General features: G+C 43.7%; 1 protein-coding gene across 1 annotated transcript in view; it reads left to right on the top strand.

The window, feature by feature from the left end:
• Positions 1 to 258: 258 nt before the first annotated feature.
• LOC138436429 (scavenger receptor cysteine-rich domain-containing protein DMBT1-like) overlaps positions 259 to 26,316 on the top strand; it is a 58,638-nt gene continuing 32,580 nt past the window's right edge. Inside the window, exons 1-4 of the mRNA XM_070292329.1 lie at positions 259 to 478; positions 6,835 to 7,155; positions 13,846 to 14,166; positions 21,920 to 22,240. Of these exons, the coding sequence (XP_070148430.1) occupies positions 259 to 478; positions 6,835 to 7,155; positions 13,846 to 14,166; positions 21,920 to 22,240 (1,183 nt within the window). The remainder of the gene's footprint in view (positions 479 to 6,834; positions 7,156 to 13,845; positions 14,167 to 21,919; positions 22,241 to 26,316) is intronic.

Below are 26,316 nucleotides of genomic sequence, written 5' to 3'. Positions count from 1 at the left end.
AAGCTGGCCATGGTGGGAATGTTTATACCACAGAAGTCAACACTTTCTATTCACAGTGATTTTTTCAGAGAATAGAGTATTCATCTTTTAATACTTACCAGCACACCACTGGTGCAAGTCTCCAAAATCTCTCCTGTGTCCTGTGTCTCTCTTGCAGCTCTGGAGGTGAGGCTGAAGGATGGAGCCCACCGCTGTGAGGGGAGAGTGGAAGTGAAGCACCAAGGAGAATGGGGCACAGTGGATGATCTGAACTAGAGCATGGAGGAGGCAGCTGTGGTGTGCAGACAGCTGGGATGTGGAGGTGCCACTGATGCTCCCAAGAGAGCTCATTTTGGACCAGGGATTGGCCCCATTTGGTTTCGTTATATTTATTGCAAAGGTCCAGAGTCAGCTATCACGGAGTGTAGTTATCCTCCTGTTAAAGATCATCGCCCTGAGGGCAATTCCCATGACAAGGATGCTGGAGCAGTCTGCTCAGGTAAGCCCTGTTGTCTGAGAGGGATTCCCAGCAGAAAAAGCCTCAGTCTTATTCACAGAATAGCTATGAGAATATGGATCACATACTTTAGAACTTACTTGGATGGTGGTCTTTATACTTAACTGCTGGACTATCAGGGTGGTCTTTATACTTCATACTTGGATGAAGATTTCAGTTACACAGTGCTTTCTTGAACATTAGGTACTCAAAGGAACGTAAGGTCTGACTTGGTCCTGAGCTTTCTATAAAGAAAGCTGAGCACCGAAGAAATGATACTTTTGAACTGTGGTGTTGGAGAACACTCTTGAGAGTCCCTTGGACTGCAAGGAGATCCAACCAGTCCATCCTAAAGGAAATCAGTGCTGAATATTCATTGGAAGGATTGATGCTGCAGCCTGATGTGAAGAACTGACTCATTGGAAAAGACCCTGATGCTGGGAAAGATTGAAAGGGGATGGAGAAGGGGACAACCGAGGATGAGATGGTTGGATGGCATCACCGACTCAATGGGCATGAGTCTGAGTAAACTCCGGGAGTTGGTAATGGACAGGGAGGCCTGGCATGCATTCAGTCCATGGGGTCACAAAGAGTCGGACTTGACTGAGTGACTCAACTGAACTGAACTGAACTGGCCCTGGACAGAAAGTCTTCAGATCCACAGTCACTGGTTCCTCCAGTCTCTGTGATGTGTCTCATAGGAGGGAGGGAGGTGAGCTCAAATGAGTCATACATGTACAACCGTCAGGTTGAACCTTGATTAATTAGTTCCATCATTTCATTTTTGTATTCTTTCATGAGATGGTCAGACAAGTGCAACTACAGGATGGTATATGAGAGAGAAGCAGGCAAACAAAGTGTATTATACTCACTGGTCCTAGAGAGACAGAGACCATAAGATGGGTACATGGGAGAGGGGCCAATAGACCAGGATCCACCTGGCAGTGGGAACCCAACATGGGGTGTGAACACCCATGGAGAAGTGACAATACTGGGGGTCAGGGTGGAGGTATACTAGGAAAAGGGGGATTTCATGGGTGCATTTGAATATCACTAGGTCACAGGGGAGGGCAAGAAGGGGGATTTGTGGCAGGGGCTAATCTTACGCAGGTGCACCTGTTCACCTGGGTGGGGAGGTCACCTCCTATTTGTGGGGTTGTTGAGGCTGCAGAAAAACCTAAAGTTTTAAATTTACAACACTGAAGTTGGAGCAAACTTAAGGGCAGTGAGGGTAAGAAGCGTGAAATGACACATAAAAAGGGCTCAAACCTGACTATATGTATTTCACCTGCACTAAGGTTAAAACTAGAATGTGATTGGGTGGTCACAGTGTTTGCCAGAGATGTTTCCAGTTGTTATCAGAATGTTTGATGAATTCTTCAGGACATTAATCCCAGCAGAATAGCTGGAACTGATATTATCAGATATCACAAGGTCCCTAAAACATGTGGTTGAGTCTTAGGAAAAGGTCACTCGACTTGATATGGTTTAAAGGTTCACCCTGAGGACATCGGCAGTAGGTCCCTAGCAGCCATAGCCAATCAGCTCTCTGTGTTTTGTTGGGGAAAATAACTGGAAAATTATCTTTTCCAATCTCACCTTTAGCAGATCTTTGATGGTATTCTTGAGGTCTCATAGAAAGCACTTCTTTCCTTTTTTACAAGTACTTTATTGAGGTATGACTGACATACAAAAAGCCATATGTAGTTGGTACAACTTGATGAGTGGGGTGATCTGTATACACCTGTGAAATCCCGACCACAGTCTATGCCACATATCTGTCGATTGCCTCAAAGGTTTTCCTTCACTCTCTTTATTACAATATTATTATTAAAATAATTATTTTAAGGGGCATTTGAATTTCAGTTAGGAGTTATTGTTTTTTTAATATAAATTTATTTATTTTAATTGGAGGTTTATTGCTTTACAATATTGTATTGGAGTTATTGTTTTAAGAAAACATGTCTTTTGGCATTTCCAGTTGTTGTTGTTCGATCGCTAAGTCATGTATGAATCTTTGCAATATTTTGAGTTGCATCACATCAGGCTTCCCTGTCCTTCACTATCTCCCAGAATTTGCTCAAACTCACATTCATTGTGTTGATAATGCTATCTAGTCACCTAATTCTCTGCCGCCTCCTTCTCCTTCTGCCCTCAATCTTTCCCAGCATCAGGGTCTTTTCCAATGAGTCACTCTTCCAGTAACATTCCTTATTGTCATAATGTCTTAATTATAGTTCGAATCGCAGATGAACTTGTGAAACCTTACAGGAGGCCCTACCTTTTGATGAATCAGCATCTTAATAAAAAGGGAATGTGTTTTCTCGAAATTTTGTGTGATTTTGGTACTTCTAATATTATATTTAGAAAATTGGTGTCTTGATATTAATTCCAGTTGGGACACACTTAATAAGAAACAGATTGGGTGTGCTCTGGCATTTAAAATTTGACTGTGGTTTGTACTCTCTGATTGGCGGCAGCAGTGGTTTAGTCTCCAAGTTTGTTCTGACTCTTTGTCACCCCATGGCCTCTAACCTGCCAGGCTTCTCTGTCCATGGGATTTTTCAGGCAAGAACGCTGGAGTGGGTTGCTATTCCATCCTCAACCCAGGAATCAAACCCGAGTCTCCTGTACTATAGGCAGATTTTACCATCTGAACCACAAGGGAAGTTCTATTTACCATTGCTCTAACCTAGGTTCTCAAGATTTTATGAACACTTTCCATTTTCTTCTATTAATCTTTGTCACCAGTTTCCTGCTACTGCTATCTCTTTTCTATATTTTCAGGAAATGTTTTACTGATATGAAGGTAAGTCAAAGTGGTGGTGATGCAGCAGAGATAAGACTAGAATAGCTGACCTTTTCATTACTTTAGTTGAAATTGAACTTTTGGAGTTTATTCCTCTCAATTTTAGGTGTCAGATATGTATGAGAAATTTAAGCTTCTGTAGGTGTGATCATTCACCTAGAGCCAGACATCCTGGAATGTGAAGTCAAGTGGGCCTTAGAAAGCATCACTATGAACAAGGCTAGTGGAGGTGATGGAACTCCAGTTGAGCTATTTCAAATCCTGAAAGATGATGCTGTGAAAGTGCTGCACTCAATATGTCAGCAAATTTGGAAAACTCAGCAGTGGCCACAGGACTGGAAAAGGGCAGTTTTCATTCGAATCCCAAAGAAAAGTAATGCCAAAGAATGCTCAAACTGCCACACAATTGCACTCATCTCACACGCTAGTAAAGTAATGCTCAAAATTCTCCAAGTCAAGCTTCAGCAATACATGAGCCATGAACTTCCTGATTTTCAAGCTGATTTTAGAAAAGGCAGAGGAACCAGAGATCAAATTGCCAACATGTGCTCGATCATTGAAGAAGCAAGAGAGCTCCAGAAAAACATCTATTTCTGCTTTATAGACTATGCCAAAGCCTTTGACTGTGTGGATCACAATAAACTGTGGAAAATTCTGAAAGAGATGGGAATATCAGACCACCTGACCTGTCTCTTGAGCAACCTATATGTAGGTCACGAAGCCACAGTTAGAACTGGACATGGAACAACAGACTGGTTCCAAATAGGAAAGGGAGTACGTCAAGGCTGCATATTGTCGCCCTGCTTACTTAACTTATATGCAGAGTACATCATGAGAAATGTTAGACTGGAAGAAGCACAAGCTGGAATCAAGATTGCCAGGAGAAATATCAATAACCTCAGATATGCAGATGATACCACCCTTATGGCAGAAAGTGAAGAGGAACTAAAAAGCCTCTTGATGAAAGTGAAAGAGGAGAGTGGAAAAGTTGGCTTAAAGCTCAACATTCAGAAAACGAAGATCATGGCATCTGGTCCCATCACTTGATGGAAAATAGATGGGGAAACAGTGTTTCCACAGTGTCAGACTTTATTTTCGGGGGCTCCAAAATCACTGCAGATGGTAACTGTAGCCATGAAATTAAAAGACGCTTACTCCTTGGAAGGAAAGTTATGACCAACCTAGATAGCATATTCAAAAGCAGAGACATTACTTTGCCGACTAAGGTCCGTCTAGTCAATGGTTTTTCCAGTAGTCGTATGGATGTGAGAGTTGGACTGTGAAGAAAGCTGAGTGCTGAAGAATTGATACTTTTGAACTGTGGTGTTGGAGAAGACTCTTGAGAGTCCCTTGGATTGCAAGGAGGTCCAACCAGTCCATCCTAAAGGAGATCAGTCCTGGATGTTCATTGGAAGAACTGGTGCTAAAGATGCAACTCCAATATTTTGGCCACCTCATGCAAAGAGATGACTCATTGGAAAAGACCCTGATGTTGGGAGGGATTGGGAGCAGGAGGAGACGGGGACGGCAGAAGATGAGATGGCTGGATGGCATCACTGACTCAATGGACATGAGTTTGAGTGAACTCCAGGAGTTGATGATGGACAGGGAGGCCTTGCATGCTGCGGTCCATGGGGTCATAAAGGGTTAGAGATGACTGAGCAACTGAACTGAACTGAACTGAACTGAAGATTACAGCGGGGCTTCCCTAGGGGCTCAAATGGTAAAGAAGCTTCCTGCAGTGCAGGAGACTGGGGCTCGATGCCTGGGTCAGGAAGATCCCCTGGATAAGGGAATGGCAACTCACTCCAGTGTACTTGCCTGAATAACCCTGTGGACAGAGGTGCCTAGTGGGCTACAGTCCTTGGGGACGCAAAGAATTGGACACGACTGAGCAACTAAGTACGCACCCACAAAATCATATGCATGTAGCTCTAACACTGTAGGTGATACTATAAGAAATTGAAGAGAGGGATCACCTTTCTTGTCTTCCTGTGCACATGTCCTAGGAAAGGCTGGGTGAACACACAATGAAGGATGCAAACTGCACAGCAAGATCAGAGAAGTCAGAATGAACACAGCTTGCCAGCGCCTTGATTTTGGACTTACCAGCTCCCAGAACTCTGATAAGAAAAATGCATTTCTGCTGTTTAATCAGCCAAAGCTGTGGTATCTTTTTGAGGTCACCTGCCTGACCCAACTGCACACCAGGATCTTCTCCAGTTTAGCATTTCCACAGATGTCCCTTCTGTGAGGCACCACTTCTATTTCCAGAGTTGAGAGCACCTGGGCGGAGTGTAGACCTGAACGGTGTGAATGGTGCGCCAGGGACCCTGTCTCTCTGGATTATAAGAAAAATTCTTAGTATATGGCCTGAATTTAAAGCTGATTCAAGGTCTCATTGGAAAGCAGGACCCTGGACACTGGGTGAGAACCTGATATGACAGAGGTGGTTTGAGTCCCAGCTGCAGGTGGGACCAGACAGCAGATCTGGTTGCACAAGAAGAAATCTCATCTGGATGAAGAAGGTAAAGCTCATGTATAACCTCCAACTTGTTCACCCGCTGTCTTCTGACTCTGGAGGTGAGCCCTGGATTAGTTATGTGTTGTTGTGCAACAAATCAGTCCTGAAGTTGGCAGCTTAAGCCAGCAAATACTTAGCATCTCATACTTTCTGGAGGTCAGGAATGGACATGGCACTGGGTCCTCTGACATGATATCTCCCATGGATGCAATCATCTGAAGATTCAACCAGAGGAGGATATCGTCCAACATACTCAGCTGGGTGCTGGCAGCCTTCAGACCTTGGTAGACTGTTGAACTGAGAGTCTCAGTCCCTGGCTGACTGTTGGATAGAGACCTGCCTCTATCCCTTGTCACGAGGGTCTCCCTGTAAGTAGGACACATTGTGGCAGCTGGCTTCATCAGAATGAGAGAGACAGCAAGATAGCTCAACAAGAGGAAACCATGGTCATCTTAAAAGCTAACCTAAGTGATATCTCATCACTTTTTGCCAATTACATTTGTTAGACACACGTTACTAGGTACATTCGAGTGTGGGGATCACACAAGTATGTGAACACCAGGTGACGGGAATAATCGGGACACTTTGGAGCCTGTTGCCCCAGCCCTCTCTTCATAAGCAGGATGAGATGGTTATTATGGACAGGGAAGGAGGAGGAGGGTTTCTTCCTGGATCCCGGGCCATGAGCTGTAACTGAGATTGGGGAGCTGGGACCTAGTAGCCTTGGGCACATCTACAGGGAGGGTATCATCCAGACTCTCTGGAGGCCTGTCCTCGGTGGTATCCCTGGAGCTGGTTCTACAGGCTCCTGAGAAATACCTGGTGCCTCCCTTCCCACTGGTGCTCCAGGTTCAGTGATGGCACATTGGGAGCTTAGAGTTGGCCTTGTGGGAATGTTTATACCATAAAAGTCAGCAAATGTTATTCACAGCAATTTTTCTTTTCTCAGAGATTTTTAAAAATACTTAATAGCATATCACTGCACTGTCTTCTAAAATCTCTCCTATGTCTGGGTATTTCTTGCAGATCTGGAGCTGAGGCTGAAGGATGGAGCCCACCACTGTGAGGGGAGGTTGGAAGTGAAGCACCAAGGAGAATGGGGCACAGTGAATGATCTGAACTGGAGCATTGAGGAGGCAGCTGTGGTGTGCAGACAGCTGAAGTGTGGAGCTGCTGTTGATGCTCCCAAAGGGGCTAGATTTGGACCAGGAATTGGACCCATTTGGTTTGATTATATTTACTGCGAAGGGCCAGAGTCAGCTATCACAGAGTGTAGTTATCCTACTGTTAAAGACCATCGTCCTGAGGGCCATTCCCATGACAAGGATGCTGGAGCAGTCTGCTCAGGTAAGTCCTGTCTGGTCTGTGAGGGTATTCCTAGCAGGAAAACTTTGTTTATTGCCAGAGAAACTATGAGCATATGGATCACAGCCTTTAGAGCATATTTAGCTGAGCATTCGACTCACATAGTGAGTTCTTGAATGTTCAGTTCAGTTCAATCATTCAGTCATTTCTGACTCTTTGTGACCCCATGGACTGCAGCATGCTAGGCTTCCCTGTCCATCACCAACTCCCGGAGTTTGCTCAGACTCATTTCCATCAAGTCAGTGATGTCATCTAGCCATCTCATCCTCTATTGTTCCCTTCTCCTGCCTTCAATCTTTCCAAGCATCAGGGTCTTTTCAAATAAGTCAGTTCTTGACATCAGGTAGCCAAAGTATTGGAGCTTCAGCTTCAGCGGCAGTCTTTCCAATGAATATTCAGGACTGATTTCCTTTAGGATTGACTGATTGCATCTTCTTGCAGTCCCAGGGACTCTTAAGAATCTTTTACAACACCACAGTTCAAAAGCATCAATTCTTCAGCACTCAGCTTTTTTTACAGTCCAGCTCACATTTATACTTAACTACTGGAAAAACCATCACTTTGACTAAACGGATTTTTGTCAGTAAGTAATGTCTCTGCTCTTTAATACGCTATCTAGGTTGGTCATAGGTTATCTTCCAAGGAGAAAGTGAAGTGAAGTGAAGTCGCTCAGTCATGTCCGACCCTTTGCGACCTCATGAACTGTAGCCTTCCAGGCTCCTCCATCCATGGGATTTTCCAGGCAAGAATACTGGAGTGGGTTGCCATTTCCTTCTCCAGGAGATCCTCCAGACCCAGGGATTGAACCCAGGTCTCCCGCATTGTAGGCAGACGCTTTACCATCTGAGCTACCAGGGAAGTCCAAGGAGAAAGCATCTTTTAATTTCATGGCTACAGTCACCATCTGCAGTGATTTTGGAATCCAAGCAAATGAAGTCTGTCACTGTTTGCATTGTTTCCCCATCTATTGGCCATAAAGTTATGGGACCAGAGGTCATGATGTTCATTTTTGAGTTTTAACCCAGCTTTTCACTCATCTTTCGCCTTCATCAAGAGTCTCTTTTTCCTCCTTGCTTTCTGCCTTTATGGTGGTGTCATCTGCGTGTCTGAGGTTATTGATGTTTCTCCCAGCAGTCTTGATTCCAGCTTGTGAAATCTTGAATCCAGCCTGGCATTTCACATGATGTACTCTCCATAAAAGTTAAATAAGCAGGGTGACAATATACAGCCTTTATGTACTCCTTTCCCAATTTTGAACTAGTCCATTATTCCAAGTCTGGTTCTAACTGTTGCTTCTTGACCTGCAAATAGGTTTCTCAGGAGGCAGGTAAGGTGGTCTCTTATTCCCATGTCTTTAAGAATTCCACAATTTGTTGTAATACACATAGTCAAAAGCTTTAGCATAGTCAATGAAGTAGAAGTAAATGTTTTTCTGGAACTCTCTTGCTTTTCTTATGATTGAACCAATGTTGGCCTTTTGATCTCTGGTTCTTCTACCTTTTCTACATCCAGAAATCTATCATCATTTCTGGAAATTTCTCAGCCAATACTTTTCTATTATTGCATCTGTTAAATTCTCTTTCCTATATTGCATTTCTATGTGTCTCTCTTCCTGTCTTCCTCTAGATATTTCAGTTTAACCTGTTTTAAACTTCTTTCACTGTCTTCTGTATCTGATTTTCTTTTCTGTATTTTTCATATTTTGTTGTTGTTGTCCTTCTGTGTAGTCTTTCAGGTAATTTCTTCAGCCTTTTTTGGTTTATTATTTCTTTTTTTTTTCAGAGGGGTAATCTAATACAAACTTTTTAATATCAAGAAGTACATTTTCATACACAGAGTTAAGTTTAAAAATTTTTATGCATTTTTTAGTCCCCTAAAGATTCTTCAGCAGTGAATTTTTATTTCTTCTAGTGCTCATTTGCTCTGTCCTGTCTGACTCTGCAGCTCCATGGACTATAGCCTGTCAGGCTACTCTGTCCATGGAAATTTCCAGGCAAGAATACTGTACCATTTCTTACTTTGGGGATCTTTCTGACCAAGGGATTGAACCCATGTCTTTTATATCTCCTTCATTGACAGGCAGATTCTTTACCACTAGCCCAACCTGCAAAGGTCTAAATATAGTACATGTGAAAGTTGTATGGTCTAGAGTCTGGTATATCTAATGTGAGAAGTCTCTGTGTCTGCTTCAGTAGTTTCTGTTGGTTTGTGTTCATGGACCTTGGTTTCTTTGTGTTCTTTTTTTTTTTTTAACACAATATGCTGATTCCTTTATTTATAGATTTATAGGGATAACTGAGACCTAGGAAGAAGGTAATTTACTCCAGAAAGGGATTCACATGTTTTCTGTCATGATTTTGTGGTGTTATCATTAGTGGACCACATTCATGCAAGTGCAAAAATGGATATTACCAGGACAGTCCAGAGATTCAAACTCTGAATCATATTCTATGCTAAACCTGCCTGTTTCAACTGGTGTCTGGCTTACTACAGAGAATGCCTTTTGCTGGATTCTCATCTGGGTGTAAGTGTGGGATTTGATTTTACCTACTCACCATCATGAGTGATAAAAAAAGCCAAACATTTTCCTGAATGGTCTAGTGTCCTCAGGGCAAAACCACACTCCATGCTCCTGGATCTCAGTGACTTTCCATTTTATCCTCAGATTTGGCCAGACATTTTGTTCCTATCTTTGAGGTGTTTAATGCTTTCCAGAAAAACATCTATTTCTGCTTTATTGATTATTCCAAAGCCTTTGGCTGTGTGGATCACAATAAACTGTGGAAAATCCTGAAAGAGATGGGAATATCAGATCACCTGACCTGCCTCTTGAGAAATCTGTATGCAGGTCAGGAGGCAACAGCTGGAACTGGACATGGAACAACAGACTGGTTTCAAATAGGAAAAGGAGTATGTCAAGGCTGTATATTGTCACCCTGCTTATTTAACTTATATGCAGAGTACATCATGAGAAACGCTGGACTGGAAGAAACACAAGCTGGAATCAAGATTGCCGGGAGAAATATCAATAACCTCAGATATGCAGATGATACCACCCTTATGGCAGAAAGTGAAGAAGAACCAAAAAGCCTCTTGATGAAAGTGAAAGAGGAGAGTGGAAAAGTTGGCTTAAAGCTCAACATTCAGAAAACGAAGATCATGGCATCCGGTCCCATCACTTCATGGGACATAGATGGGGAAACAGTAGAAACAGTGTCAGACTTTATTTTGGGGGGCTCCAAAATCTCTGCAGATGGTGACTGTAGCCATGAAATTAAAAGATGCTTACTCCTTGGAAGGAAAGTTATGACCAACCTAGATAGCATATTCAAAAGCAGAGACATTACTTTGCTGACTAAGGTCCGTCTGGTCAAGGCTATGGTTTTTCCTCTGGTCATGTATGGATGTGAGAGTTGGGCTGTGAAGAAGGCTGAGCGCCGAAGAATTGATGCTTTTGAACGGTGGTGTTGGAGAAGGATCTTGAGAGTCCCTTGGACTGCAAGGAGATCCGACCAGTCCATTCTGAAGGAGATCAGCCCTTGGATTTCTTTGGAAGGAATGATGCTAAAGCTGAAACTCCAGTACTTTGACTCCCTCATGAGAAGAGTTGACTCATTGGAAAAGACTCTGATGCTGGGAGGGATTGGGGGCAGGAGGAGAAGGGGACGACAGAGAATGAGATGACTGGATGGCATGATGGACTCAATGGACATGAGTCTGAGTGAACTCTGGTAGTTGGTGATGGACAGGGAGGCCTGGTGTGCTGCAATTCATGGGGTCATAAAGAGTTGGACACGACTGAGCGACTGAACTGAACCTAATGCTTTTCAGATAATTCTTGGTGAATTTATTCTATTTTATTTTCAACAGACAAGATACCCTCAATGAGCACACCTACATTTACTGACAGGATTTCCTGGCACTTATCACAGTAATGAAGCAATCTGCTTGTTTGTTTGTGTCATTGACTTGATAAAAGGTACATGAAGGCAGGAACATGGTCTTACTGTTTTCTGCATTTACAGCACAGGACGTGCCTTCCAAGAGATAATTGTAGTATTAATAAAAGTAGTTTCTTGTGTACCTTTAGGATTCTATCACCTCAATGTGAGATTTCTTTAAAAACCTCTGAGTAAACATCTCAGGATGACTCCTTGTGTCTACTGTCACCTTTACATCTTCCCCATGTATCTGTATTTCCTTCCTAGAATGAGCTTCCCCAGGCCTATGGACAAAACTGTGCCCCTCCAAAATGTGTAGCTTAAAGCTCTAGCCCCAGTTATGACAATGTTGGAGACAGGGCCTTTAGAAGGTAACCGAGGTTAAATATAAGAATGTGCGTGCGTTCTAAGTTGCTTCAGTCATGTCCAACTCTTTGCAACCCTACAAACTGTAGCCGCCAGGCTCCTCTGTCCATGGGATTCTCCAGACAAGAATACTGGAGTGGGTTGTCATTTCCTCCTCCAGGGGATCCTCCTAACCCAGGGATCAAAACTGTGTTTCCTGCGGCTCATGCACTGCACGCGGACTCTTTACTGGTGAGTCACTGGAGAAGTCCATGACCCTAATCCAATGGAAGAATTATAAGAAGAGAGAGATACATCACCCTCCCTCTCTCTGGGTGCCCATGTCCTAGGAAGGGTCACCTGAACATACAATGAGGAGTCATGGTCAGTAAGCCAAGAGATGAGTACTCAGAATGACACCACTTGCCAGCACCTTGATCTTGGACTTCCCAACCTCCAGAACTATGATAAGATAAAAACATTTCTACTGTTTAATCAGCCAAGCTGTGGTATCTTCTTGTCATCACCTGCATGAGCTGCCTACACACCAACATCTTCTCCAGTTCAGCATTTCCCCAGATGTTCCCTCTGTGATACACCATTTCTGTTACTAAAGTGAAAGCACATGGCTGGGGCGTAGACCTGAACAGTGTGAATGGTGGCCTAGGGAACATGTCTCAACAGATTATGAAAATTTTTATTTTCTGACTCAAATTGAAAGCTAATGGAGTGGATTCAAGGTCTCAGTAAACTCACTTCTCAGTTCCTGACAGGTAAGCAGGAGCCTGGGACACTGGGTGAGACCTGATGGGACAGAGAGAAGTGGTTTGGGTCCCAGTTCCAGGTAGGACCAGGCAGTAGACCTGATCACACAGGAAGTCTCGTCTGGATGAAACAGTGAGGGCTCACGTATACACCTCCAGCTTGTTCACTCCCATCTTCTGACTCTGAAGGAAAGCCCTGTATTCATTATGTATTCTTGTACAACCAATTAGTGCTGAACTTGGCAGCTTAAGTCAGCAAACACCTAGTATCTCACACTTTCTGTGGGTCAGGAATGGGCATGGCTTACCTGGTCCTCTGACTCATGATGTCTCACATGGATGCAATCTTCTGAAAGTTCAACCAGGGGTGGATAGCGTCCAAAGTTCAGTTCAGTTCAGTTCAGTCACTCAGTCATGTCCGACTCTTTGCGACCCCATGAATTGTGGCATGCCAAGCCTCCCTGTCCATCACCAACTCCCAGAGTTCACACAAACTCAAGTCCATCGAGTTGGTGATGCCATCCAGCCATCTCATCCTCTGTCATCCCCTCCTCCTCCTACCCTCAGTCCCTCCCAGCATCAGGGACTTTTCCAATGAGTCAACTCTTCGCATGAGGTAGCCAAAGTACTGGAGTTTCAGCTTTAGCATCAGTCCTTCCAAAGAACACTCAGGACTGATCTCCATTAGAATGGACTGATTGGATCTCCTTTCAGTCCAAGGGACTCTCAAGAGTTTTCTCCAACACCACAGTTCAAAAGCATCAATTCTTCGGTGATCAGCTTCTTCACAGTCCAACTCTCTCGTCCAAAACACTCTCCTAAATGTTGGTAGTATTCAGACCTTGGTGGACTGTTGAACTGAGAGTCCAAGTCCCTGGTTGGTTGTTGGCCAGAGGCCTGTCTCCATTCTCTGTCATGAAGGTCTCTTCACATGCAGCTCACGACATGGCAGCTGGCTTCATCAGAGCAAGAGAGAGAGCAAAACAGGTCAACAGGGGAAACCAGAGTCATCTTGAAGTCTAATCTCTTAAGCGACTACTCATCACTTTTGCCAAAGCCCATTTGCTAGTTGCATGCTATTAGGTACATTTGACTGTGGGGATTACACAAGGATGTGAACACCAGGTGGCAGGAATAACCTGAACATTTCAGTGCTTGTTGGCTGAGCCCTCTGTTCCTGAGCTTGATGAGATGCTCCCTATGGATGGGGAAGGAGAGGAAGAATTCCTCCCTGGATCCCGGGCCATGGGCTGTAACTGAGATGGGGAAGCTGGGCCCTAGAAGCCTTGGGCACATCTACAGGGAGGGCAGCATCCAGAGTCTCCAAAGGCTTTTCCTCAGTGGTGTCCCCAGAGCTGGTTCTACAGGCTCCTGAGAAATACCTGGTGCCTCCATTCCTGCTCCAGGTTCAATGATGGCACATTGGGAGCTTAGAGTTGGCCATGTGGGAATGTTTCCACCACAGAAGTCAAGAAATGCTGAACAGAGGGTTTTTTCTGTTTTTTTTTTTTTTTTGTTTGTTTGTTTTTTTTTTAGAAATTAGAGATTCCACTTTTTAATACTTATTTGTATACTACTGCATGGTCTCCTAAAATCTCTCCTGTGTCTGTGTCTCTCTGTAGTTCTGGAGGTGAGGTTGAAGGATGGAGCCCACCACTGCGAGGGGAGAGTAGAAGTGAAGTACCAAGGAGAATGGGGAACAGTGAATGACCACAATTGGAGCTTGGAGGCAGCAGCTGTGGTGTGCAGACAGCTGGAGTGTGGAGCTGCCATTAATGCTTCCAGAGAGGCTCATTTTGGACCAGGGATTGGCCCCATTTGGTTTCAGTATATTTACTGCAATGGGACAGAGTCAGTGCTCACGGAGTGTAGTTATCCTACTATTAAAGACCATCATGCTGAAAGCCTTTCCCATGACGGGGATGCTGGAGCAATCTGCTCAGGTAAGTCCTGTCTGCTCTAGGAGTGGATCCCCAGCAGGAAAATCTTCATTATCTTTTTGGGAATTGCATGAGAATATGGATCACAGCCTTTAGTACATTCTTAGGTGAAAACTCCAGTCACACAGTGATTCCTTGAATGTTAAGTGCTCAGAGGAACATAAGGACTTCCTTGGCCCTAGAAAAAAGTCTCTGTATCCATAGTCCCCTGGCCCTCCAGTCTGTGATGCGTCATTAATGGCAGAGAGGTGAACTCAAATGTTTCACATACGTACAGCTGCTTGGTTTGACCTCTATGAATTGGGTTCACTATGGTAGTTTGTTGTTTCGTTTTATGAGATGGTCAGATAAGTATGGCTACCAGACAGGATAAAGGAGAGGTGAAGGAAAACATAGTTTGTTGTACTAACAGATGCCAGAGAGACAAATTATTATCAGGTGGGTACTTGAGGTGGGGTGCCAAGAGAACAGGTTCAATGAAGCAGTGGTGATACAAAAGAGAGAGTGAAGACCTGTGAACAAGTGACAATACTTGGGGTCAGGGGAACTACACTATGAAAATGTTTCAGGGGATTTCATTGGTGCATTTGAATGTCACTAGGTCACAGGAGATTTGGGCTGGGTATAGTGTCATCATACCTGATCACCTGGGTGCGGAGCTCACATCCTACTTTGGGGATGTTGAAACTGAAAGAAAAAGTTTGACAATTAAAACGAAACTAAGGATAGTGAGGTTAATAGAACCTGAAATGATACAAAATAAGGGCTCAATCCTGTCTAAATGTATTTGATCTGAAACAAGTTGGAAAGTAGAATATGATTGGGTGGTCACAGTGTTTGCCAGAGATGTTCCCAGTTGTTACAGAATGTTTGATAAATTGTCCAGGATGTTAATCCCATCAGAATATTTGAAATTGAGGAAGAAATTATCAGATATCACAACAAGTTCCCTAATAAAAGTGATTGGGTCATAAAAATGAACCATGCCAGCTCTGGGGTAGTAGGACAGGGGAGCCTTGGGGACAGCTGCACTAGGTCCTTAGCTGCCATGGCCAACCAGCTCCTGGGTGTTACGTTGGGGAAGATCCCTGGATAAGTGATCTTCTCAACCTTCTGAACTCTGATAAGATAAATAACTTCTGTTGTTTAACAAGTCAGTCTGTGGTATTTTGTGATTGTCCCCAGACTGAACCTTCTGATACATCAGGATCTTCTTGAGTTCAGCATTTCCCCAGATGCTTCCTCTTTGATTCATCACTTGTGTTCTCAGAGTGAGAGCGCATGGGGCAGGGTATAGACATGAGCAGTGTGAATGCTGCCCCAGTGGTCACATCTCATTAAGTTAGAAGAAAGATTTTCACTTCTGGCCCGAATTCAGAGCTAATGGAACTGATTCATAGTCACAGTAAACTCACTTCTCAGTTCCTGACAGGATGGCAGGAACCTGGGACACTGGGTAAGAACTGATGAGACAGAGAGAGGTGGTTTAGGTCCCAGTTTCAGGTGGGACCAGGCAGCAGACCTGACCACAAAGGAAGAAGTCTTGTCTGGATGAAGCAGTGAAGACTCACGTATACACCTCCAGCTTGTTCACCTGCTGTCTTCTGACTCTGAAGGGAAGCCTTGCATTAGTTACATGTTGCTATGCAACAAATTAGTGCTGAACTTCGCAGCTTAAGTCAACAAACACCTAGTATCTCACACTTTTTGTGGGCCAGGAATTGACATGGCTTACTTACCTGTGTCCTCTTACTGAGCATGTCTCAATTTAGTTCAGTTGCTCAGTCATGTCCAACTCTTTGTGACTCCATGCATTGCAACATGCCAGGCCTCCCTATCCATTACCAACTCTTGGAGCTTGCTCAACTCATGGCCATAAGTCAGTGATGCCATCCAACCATCTCATCCTCTGTGATCCCCTTCACCTCCCACCTTCAATCTTTCCCAGGATCAGGGTCTTTTTCAATAAGACAGTTCTTCACAGTAGGTGGCCAAAGTATTGGAGTTTCAGCTTCAGTATCAGTCACTCCAATGAATATTCAGGAGTGATTTCCTTTAGGATTGATTGTGTCTCCTTGGAGTTCAAGGGACTCTCAAGAGTCTTCTCCAACAGCACAATTCAAAAGCATCATTTCTTTGGCATTCAGCTTTCTTTATGCTGCAACTCTTGGATCCACACATGACTACTGGAAAAACCATATCCTTGACTACATGAACCTTTGTTGCAAAGTAATGTCTCTGCTTTTTAATATGCTGTCTATGTTGCTTCCAAGGAGCAAGCGTCTTTGAATTTCATAGCTGCAGACACCATCTGCAGTGATTTTGGAGCCCAAGAAAATAAAGTCTGTCCCTGTTTCCACAGTTGCCCCATCTATTAGCCATGAAGTGATGGGACCAGATGCCATGATCTTAGTTTTCTGAATGTTGAGCTTTAAGCCAACTTTCCCACTCTCTTGTTTCACTTTCATCAAGAGGCTCTTTATAGTGTATATGTACCACAGCTTTCTTATCCATTCATCTGCTGATGGACATCTAGGTTGTTTCCATGTCCTGGCTATTATAAACAGTGCTGCGATGAACATTGGGGTACATACACAATGGAGTATTACTCAGCTGTAAAAAAGAATTCATTTGAATCAGTTCTGATGAGATGGATGAAACTGGAGCCAATTATACAGAGTGAAGTAAGCCAGAAAGAAAAACACCAATACAGTATACTAACACATATATATGGAATTTAGGAAGATGGCAATGACGACCCTGTATGCAAGACAGGGAAAGAGACACAGATGTGTATAATGGACTTTTGGACTCAGAGGGAGAGGGAGAGGGTGGGATGATTCGGGAGAATGACATTCTAACATGTATACTATCATGTAAGAATTGAATCGCCAGTCTATGTCTGACGTAGGATGCAGCATGCTTGGGGCTGGTGCATGGGGATGACCCAGAGAGATGTTATGGGGAGGGAGGTGGGAGGGGGGTTCATGTTTGGGAACGCATGTAAGAATTAAAGATTAAAAAAATAATAATAATAAAGTATTTGAGAAACAGTCAAAAAAAAAAAAAAAAGAGGCTCTTTAGTTCTTCATTTCCTGCCATAAGGGTGGTGTCTGAGGTTATTGATGTTTCCCTCGGAAATATTGACTTCAGCTTGTATTTTATCTAGTCTGGCATTTCACATGATGTACTCTGCATATAAGTTAAATAAGCAGGGTGACAATATACAGCCTTGACATACTCCTGTCTCAATTTGGAACCAGTCTGTTGTTCCATGTCCAGTTCTAACTGTTGCTTCTTGACGTGGATACAGATTGCTCAGCGGGCAGGTCAGGTAGTCTGGCATTCCCATTGCTTTAAGAATTTTCCACAGTTTGTTGTGATCCACACATTCAAAGGCTTTGGTGTAGTCAATAAAGCGGAAAACAATGTTTTTCTGGAACTCTCTTGCATTTTTGATGATCCAACAGATGTTGGCAATTTGATCTCTGGTTCCTCTGCCTTTTCTAAATCCAGCTTGAACATCTGGAAGTTCATGGTTCACATACACGGTTCACATATTGTTGAAGCCTGGCTTGGAGAATTTTGAGCATTATTTTACTAGCGTGTGAGATGAGTGCAATTGTGCGGTAGTCTGAGCATTCTTTGGCATTGCTTTTCTTTGGGATTGGAATGAAAACTGACCTTTTCCAGTCCTTTGGCCACTGGAGAGTTCTCCAAATTTGATGGCATATTGAGTGCAGCACTTTCACAGCATCATCTTTTAGAATTTGAAATAGCTCAAATGGAATTCCATCACCTCCACTAGCTTTGTTCATAGTGATGCTTCCTAAGGCCCACTTGATTTTGCATTCCAGGACGTCTGGCTCTAGGTGAGTGATCACATCATCATGACTATCTGGGTTGTGAAGATGTTTTTTGTACAGTTCTTCTGTGAATTCTTGCCACCTCTTCTTAATATCTTCTGCCTCTGTTAGGTCCATAACATTTCTATCCTTAATTGTGTCCATCTTTGCGTGAAATGTTCCCTTGGTATCTCTAATTTTCTTTAAGAGATTTCTAGTCTCTCCCATTCCATTGTTTTCCTCTGTTTCTTTGTATTGATTTCTGAGGAAGGCCGTCTTATCTCTCTTTGCTATCCTTTGGAACTCTGCATTCAAATGGGTGTATATTTGCTTTTCTCTTTTAACTTTCACTTCTCTGCTTTTCTCAGCTATTTGTGAAGCCTCCTCAGATAACCATTTTACCTTTTTGCATTTTTGCTTAGGAATGATCTTGATCCCTGCCTCCTGTACAATGTCATAAACCTCTGTTCATAGTTCTTCAGGCACTCTATCAGATCTAATCCCTTGAATCTATTTCTCACTTCTCCTGCATAATCACTAGGGATTTGATTTAGGTCATACCTCAATGGTCTACTGGTTTTCCCTGCTTTTTAAAATTTAAGTCTGAATTTGGCAATAAGGAATTCATGATCTGAGCCACAGTTGGCTCCTGATCTTGTTTTTGCAGACTGTATAGAGCTTCTCCATCTTTGGCTGCAAAGAATGTAATCAATCTGATTTCAGTATTGACCATTTGGTGATGTCCATGTGTAGAGTCTTCTCTTGTGGTAATGGAAGAGGGTTTTTGCTATGACCAGTGTGGTGTCTTGGCAAAACTCTGTTAGCCTTGGACCTGCTTCATTTTGTACTCCAAGGCCAAATTTACCTGTTACTCCAGGTATCTCTTGACTTCCTACTTTTGCATTCTAGTACCCTATAATGAAAAGGATGTCTTTTTTTCTTGGGGGGGGGGCGGTGTTAATTCTGGAAGGTCTTGTAGGTCTTCCTGGAACCGCTCAACTTCAGCTTCTTCAGCATTACTGGTCAGGGCAGTCTTGAATTACCATGACATTGAATAGTTGGTTTGCCTTGGAAATGCAGAGATCATTCTGTCATTTTTGAGACTGGATCTAAGTAATGCATTTTGGACTCTTTTGTTTGTTATCATGGCTACTCCATTTTTTCTAAGGGTTTCTTGCCCCCAGTAGTAAATATAATGGTCATCTGAGTTAAATTCACCCATTCCAGGCCATTTTAGTTCAATGATTCCTAAAGTGTCGATTTTCACTCTTGCCATCTCTTGTTTGACCACTCCCAATTTGCCTTGATTCATGGACCTGACATTCCAGGTTCCTATGCAATATTGCTCTTTATAGCATCGGACTTTACTTCTATCACCAGTCACATCCACAACTGGGTGTTGTTTTTGCTTTGGCTTTGTCTCCTCATTCTTTCTGGAATTGTTTCACCACTGATCTCTAGTAGCATACTGGGCACCTACCAACCTGGGAAGTTCATGTTTCAGTGTCCTATCTTTTTTCCTTTCATACTGTTCTTGGAGTTCTCAAGGAAAAAATACTGAAGTGGTTTGCCATTCCCTTCTCCAGTAGTCCATCAGTTCAGTTCAGTTCAGTTGCTCAGTCGTGCCCGACTCTTTGCGATCCCAAGAATCGCAGCATGCCAGGCCTCCCTGTCCATCACCAACTACCAGAGTTCACTCAGACTCATGTCCATCAAGTCCGTGATGCCATCCAGCCATCTCATCCTCTGTCGTCCCCTTCTCCTCCTGCCCCCAATCCCTCCCAGCATCAGAGTCTTTTCCAATGAGTCAGCTCTTCGCATGAGTTCGCATGGCCAAACTACTGGAGCTTCAGCTTTAGCATCATTCCTTCCAAAGAAATCCCAGGGCTGATCTCCTTCAGAATGGACTGGTTGGATTTCCTTGCAGTCCAAGGGACTCTCAAGAGTCTTCTCCAACACCACAGTTCAAAGGCATCGATTCTTCGGCACTCAGCCTTCTTCACAGTCTAACTCTCGCATCTATACATGACCACAGGAAAAACCATAGCCTTGACTAGATGGACCTTAGTCGGCAAAGTGATGTCTCCGCTTTTGAATATACTGTCTAGGTTGGTCATAACTTTTCTTCCAAGGAGTAAGCGTCTTTTAATTTCATGGCTGCCATCACCATCTGCAGTGATTTTGGAGCCCAAAAAAATTATTTCTGACACTGTTTCCACTGTTTCCCCATCTATTTCCCATGAAGTGATGGGACCAGAGGCCATGATCTTCGTTCTCTGAATGTTGAGCTTTAAGCCAACTTTTTCACTCTCCTCTTTCACTTTCATCAAGAGGCTTTTTAGCTCCTCTTCACTTTCTGTCATAAGGGTGGTGTCATCTGCACTTTTTCAGAATTCTCCACTATGACCTGTCCATCTTGGGTGGCCCTCCACTGCATGGTTCATAATTTCACTGAGCTAGACAAGGCTGTGGTCCATATGATCAGTTTGGTTAATTTTCTGTGATTGTGGTTTTTGTTCTGTCTGCCCTCTGGTGGATAATGATAAGAGGCTTATGGAAGCTTCCTGATGGGAGAGACTGACTGAGGGGGAAACTGGGTTTTGTTCTAATGGGAGAGGCTATGGTAAGTAAATCTTTCATCCAATTTTCTGTTGATGGGCAGGGCTATGTTCCCTCCCTGTTGTTTGACCTGAGATCAAACTATGGTGGAAGTGATGAACATAATGGGGACCTCCTTCAGAAGGCTCCATGCACTTACTGCTGCACTCAGCATCCCCAACCCTACAGCAGGCCACCGTTGACCCACGCCTCTGCTGGAGACTCCTGGACACTCATGGGCAAGTCTGGGTCAGTCTCTTGTGGGGTCTCTGCTCCTTTCTCCTGGGTCCTGGTGTGTACAACGTTCTGTTTGTGCCCTCCAAGAGTCAGTTTCCCTGGTGGCTCTATGATGGGGTTAATGGTGACCTCCTCCAAGAGGGCTTATGCCATACCCAGGTCTGCTGCATCCAGAGCCCCTGCCCCTGCAGCAGTCCGCTGCTGACCTGTACCTTCACAGGAGACACTCAGACACAGTTCTAGCTCAGTACAAGGATGTAATTATCTAAAGGTTCAACCGGATACTCAAATATACTCACTTGGATGTTGGCAGATTTCAGAATTTGGTAGACTGTTGAGCTGAGTCCCAGTCTGTCATTGACTGTTGGCTAGAGGTTTGACTCCTTTCCTTATCAAGAAGGTTTATTGAAAGTAGGTCACAAATGGAACCTGGTTTCATCAAAGAAAAAGGGAAAGCAAGATAGGTCAACAAGACAAAAACTATACTCACCTTGAAACCTAATCTAATAAGTGACATCTCATTACTTTTGCCAATTTCCATTTGTTAGATGCATGTTACTAGGTATAGTCAAGTATATGGGGATACACAGGAACATGAACACCAGGCTTCAGGAATAATTGGGAAGCTTTAGAGCCTATTACCCCAGCCCTCTGTTCCTAAGCTGGATGAGATTCTCCCTATGGTCAGGGAAGGAGGAGGAGGATTCTTCCCTGGATCCTGGGCTTTGAAGTGTAACTGAGATGGGGAAGTTGGGCCCTAGTAGCCTTGGGAACATCTACAGGGAGGGCAGCATCAAGTCTCTGAAAGCCTGTCTTTGGTGGTGTCCCTGGAGCTAGTTTTACAGCCTCATGAGAAATACCTGGTGCATCCCTTCCTGCTGCATGTTCAGTGATGGCACACTGAGAGCTTAGAATTGGCTATGTGGGAATATTTATACCATAGAAGTCAAGAAATGCTATTCACAGAGGTTTGTTTTCAGACATCAGAATTTTCTTTTTTTTTAATACTTACCAACACATTACTTCATTATCTCCTAATATCCCTCCTATGCCCTGTGTCTGTGTCTCTCTTGCAGATCTGGAGGTGAGGCTGAAGGATGGAGCCCACCGCTGTGAAGGGAGAGTGGAGGTGAAGCACCAAGGAGAATGGGGCACAGTGAACGGCCACAACTGGAGATTGGAGGAGGCACAAGTGGTGTGCAGACAGCTGGGTTGTGGAGCTGCCACTGATGCTCTCAGAGGGGCTCATTTTGGACCAGGGATTGGCCCCATTTGGTTTCATTACACTTACTGCCATGGGCTAGAGTCAGTGCTCACAGCGTGTACCTATCCTGTTCCTAAAGACTATCACCCTGAGGGCCTTTCTCATGACCAGGATGCAGGAGCAGTCTGCTCAAGTAAGTCCTGTCTGGTCTGCGAGGGGATCCCCATCAGAAAAATCCCTAGTCTCATTCCCAGAGTAACTATGAGACTATGGATCACAGAGTTTCCGTTCAGTTCAGTTCAGTTTAGTCGCTCAGTTGTGTCCGACTCTTTGCGATCCCATGAATCGCAGCATGCCAGGCCTCCCTGTCCATCACCAACTCCCGGAGTTCACTCAGATTCACATCCACCGAGTCAGTGATGCCATCCAGCCATCTCATCCTCTGTCATCCCCTTCTCCTCCTGCCCCCAATCCCTCCCAGCATCAGGGTCTTTTCCAATGAGTCAACTCTTCGCATGAGGTGGCCAAAGTACTGGAGTTTCAGCTTTAGCATCATTCCTTCCAAAGAAATCCCAGGGCTGATCTCCCTCAGAATGGACTGGTTGGATCTCCTTGCAGTCCAAGGGACTCTCAAGAGTCTTCTCCAACACCACAGTTCAAAAGCATCAGTTCTTTGGCACTCAGCCTTCTTCACAGTCCAACTCTCACCTCTATACATGACTACTGGAAAAACCATAGCCTTGACTAGACGGACCTTAGTCAGCAAAGTGATGTCTCTGCTTTTGAATATACTATCTAGGTTGGTCATAACTTTTTTTTCCAAGCAGTTTAGAACATACTAAAACTGCACTCACACAGTCATTCCTTGCACATTAGGTGCTGAAAGGAACATAAGGACTTGCTTGTCTCTGAAGAGAAAGGCTCCACACCCATAATCACTAGTCCCTCCAGTCTCTGTGATATGTCACAGGAGGCAGGAAGTTGAGCTCAATGTTTTGTGCATGTATAGCTGCTTGGTTGTACCTTTATGAATTAGGTTTATCATAGTAGTTCTTTGTATTCTTTAAAGACATGGTCAGACAAGTGCGCATGTAAGAAGGGATATCGGGGAGGTGCAGGCAAACATAGTTAATTATACTGACAGATCCTGGAGAGACAGATATCTTCAGTTGGAAAGTGGGGGTGGTACCTGTAGATCCAGATCAACCTAGAAGTGAGGAGTATACGGAGGGAATGAATATGTGACAATACTGAGGGTCAGGGTGGAATTACACAAGGAAAAGGCACAAGAGACTTTCACTGGTGCATTTGAAGGTCACTAGGTCACAGTTAGGGGTGGCAAAAATGGATTTTGTGGCAGGGGCTAGTCTCATCACACTGGTGCACCTGCTTATCTGAGTGGGGAGCTCACATTCTATTTGTGGGGATATTGAGGCTGCAGGAAAGCCTCAAGTTTGAAAATTATGACACAGACTGGAATAAAACTAAGGACGGTGAAATTAAGAGACTTGAAAGAATACGCAATAAGTGATCAGTCCTGTCTATACGTATTTGGCTTGAGCCACGGTTAAAAGTAGAAGGATTGGGTGGTCACAATTTTTGCCAGTGATGTTCCAGGTTGTTAGCAGAATGTTTGATGAGTTGCTCAGGATATAATTTCCATGACAAGAGCTGGAATTGAGGAAATTATTATCTGATATCTCAGGAGGACTGGGAATCATGATCCAGGTCAAGTCCCATGTTCACCACAGATCCTGTGTTACACTTCCTTCCAGCTCTCATTCCTTCCTGACTTCTCTTCTTTTTCTTGATGTGGGAGTCACTTCTGAGCTCTGGGGAAGTGCTGGCCTTTCAAGATTGTAGTTTTCTTTGTGGGAAATTTTAATAATATAGAGTCTATTTAGCAAGTAGAGGACTGTGCAGATCTCTCTCTTTTTTCTGGTATCAGATGTAGCCTGTGTGGGGGAGATGCCAGTTATAGACACATGCTGTGGTGGGCACCCATGAAGGCAGCAAGGGCCTGTGCAATGGAAGGGCTCCTTGGCAGCCTGGGTGCCTCTAGCTCTCCATGTGCTCTCCCATGGCTACATTCTCTTCTCCTGGGCATGCACACTACAGTGGAGCCTGCTGACAGGTGTCAGGCTGGTGGGATTCCAGTGGACAGTTGGAGTATCTAGCCATGAACACATGCATGGTGTTGTGGTCACACGTTAGGTTTATACTAATGTCTTGCATTTGTTCAGCCAGAGAACTGAGCTTGTTGCAGGTGCTGTTCCTGGGCTCTGGAGGAAGTGAAGGGGGAGGTGCTTGTTGGCAGATACCAATGAATGTGTTACTGGGGTTTGTTTAAACTGGTGAAATCTGCAGGAAGCCAGCAGCATTAGTTCCTTCAAGGGCAGAATCTGCTGAATTTGTCTACAGAGCAGGAAACTGAACTGCAGTTATTCCTGTTATGTGACAGCTACTGTAGCCCCTTCTTTTCTTCCTTGTTCCTGGTCTTTATATGCGTCTCAGTTTTGCAGGTCTGTGTGAGGTGAAACTCAAGCACAACCTTCACGTGTTGCCTCACAAGGCCAGGGCCTTGGTTCCTCAGCCTGCTCTGGCATTCCTGGCAAGGGAAATCTCTTGGCATTAAATAATGCTGGCTCTGGAAATGGAATGATGCTGGCAAATGACTCATCATTTTTTGCTGCTAAAATTTTTTTTGCATAAAAATGTCTTTTTTTGCTGCTAAAATTTCTAAAGAGGACTCCTGTTTTCTCCAGAACTATATTTATTTGTACATAGCTGTCTAACTGTTGATCTTTCAGGCAAAAAGTGGGGGAGGGGAAGCTGCTGTCTACTACATCATCATTTTCATGATGTCACTTTCCAGGGTTTTATTCTTAAAAGTTGGCTTTCCTGGTAGCTCAGCTGGTAAAGAGTCCACCTGCAATGCAGGAGTGGAGTGAAAGTGGCCCAGTTGTGTCCAACTCTTTGTGAACCCATGGACTATAGCAATGCAGGAGACTCCAGTTCAATTCCTGGGTCAGAAAGATCCCCTGGAGAAGGGCATGGCATCCCATTCCAGTATTCTTGCCTGGAGAATCCCGATGGACAGAGAAGCCTGGTGGGCTACAGTTCATGGGGTTGCAAAGAGTCAGACACGACTTAGCGACTAAGCACACACATTCTTAAAAGTGTGGTTTTGAATATAGAGTTTTAGATTGGCACTTTTTTTTAATAGGACATACAAGTCTTCAGTCTACTCTATATTGGCTTCCTATGTTCTTAGCAACTTAGGGGTTCATGTAGATATTTTTCAAGTTGAGGAAATGTATTCTTAATATTTTTCTCTTTGTCAATTTCCTGCTATTTATCACTTTAACAAGAATAAACTACATTATAAAGTATTTACAAATAGCCAAAATTTGTCCTCACAGGGTGTGTTCTATCCAGTTTGGCAGGGTATCTGCTTATCATAAATTTTTATACACCCAGGTTGATTTTGCCCCACCATCTTATGACTCTAACACTTTAACACAAGGCTGCAGGATTTGCTGTGGTAGACAAAAATATTGGCTCTTAAATGTTTCATTGTGGAAGTGACATCATTTGTTATCATACTTTATTGCATAAGTCAAATCACTAGGTTATGCTTCCTTTCAGACAGATAAGGAAGTATTAATACTTCCATGTGCTCAGAATAGAGAATTTTAATTATCACTAAACATTAGGATATTTACATCTGTGATATGTCTACAATATGTGTCCCCTGAATTTTGTTGCACTTACTCTAAGGCTTGGAAAAAAAAGTAAAGTAAATAACTTCAACCATGTCGAACTCTTTGCGACCCCACGGAATGTAGCCCACCAGACTCCTCTCTGCATCAGATTCTCTAGGCAAGAATACTGGAGTGGATTGCCATGGCTTTCTCCTGGCTTAGGGGTTAAACTCGGGTCTCCTGCATTGCAGGCAGATTTTTTACCATCTGAGCCACCAGGGAAGCCTCTAAGGCTTGGTATCTGTCATCAAGTCTGGAAAATTCTCAGTCAATATTTTTTCAAATATGGCATATGCCAGTTCCCTTTCTTTATGTCTCCTTGTCTCAGGCACCATCTCCTTCTCCCCATATTTAAATTTAAGTTGTTTTAAGTTTTTCCTCCATGTTTTGTCTCTAATTTACTCTTCTGTATTTTTATCCTTCTGTTCCTCTGTTCAGCATTTCAGATAATTTCTCTTGACTTATTATTCACTTCTCTAATCTGTCTTTTTCTGAGGTTAATCTG

This window comes from Ovis canadensis, chromosome 3 (genome assembly GCF_042477335.2).
Source record: "Ovis canadensis isolate MfBH-ARS-UI-01 breed Bighorn chromosome 3, ARS-UI_OviCan_v2, whole genome shotgun sequence".
Classification (NCBI taxonomy): domain Eukaryota; kingdom Metazoa; phylum Chordata; class Mammalia; order Artiodactyla; family Bovidae; genus Ovis; species Ovis canadensis.
Note: the sequence above shows the minus strand (reverse complement) of the source record. Positions and strands in the feature narration are given on the sequence as shown.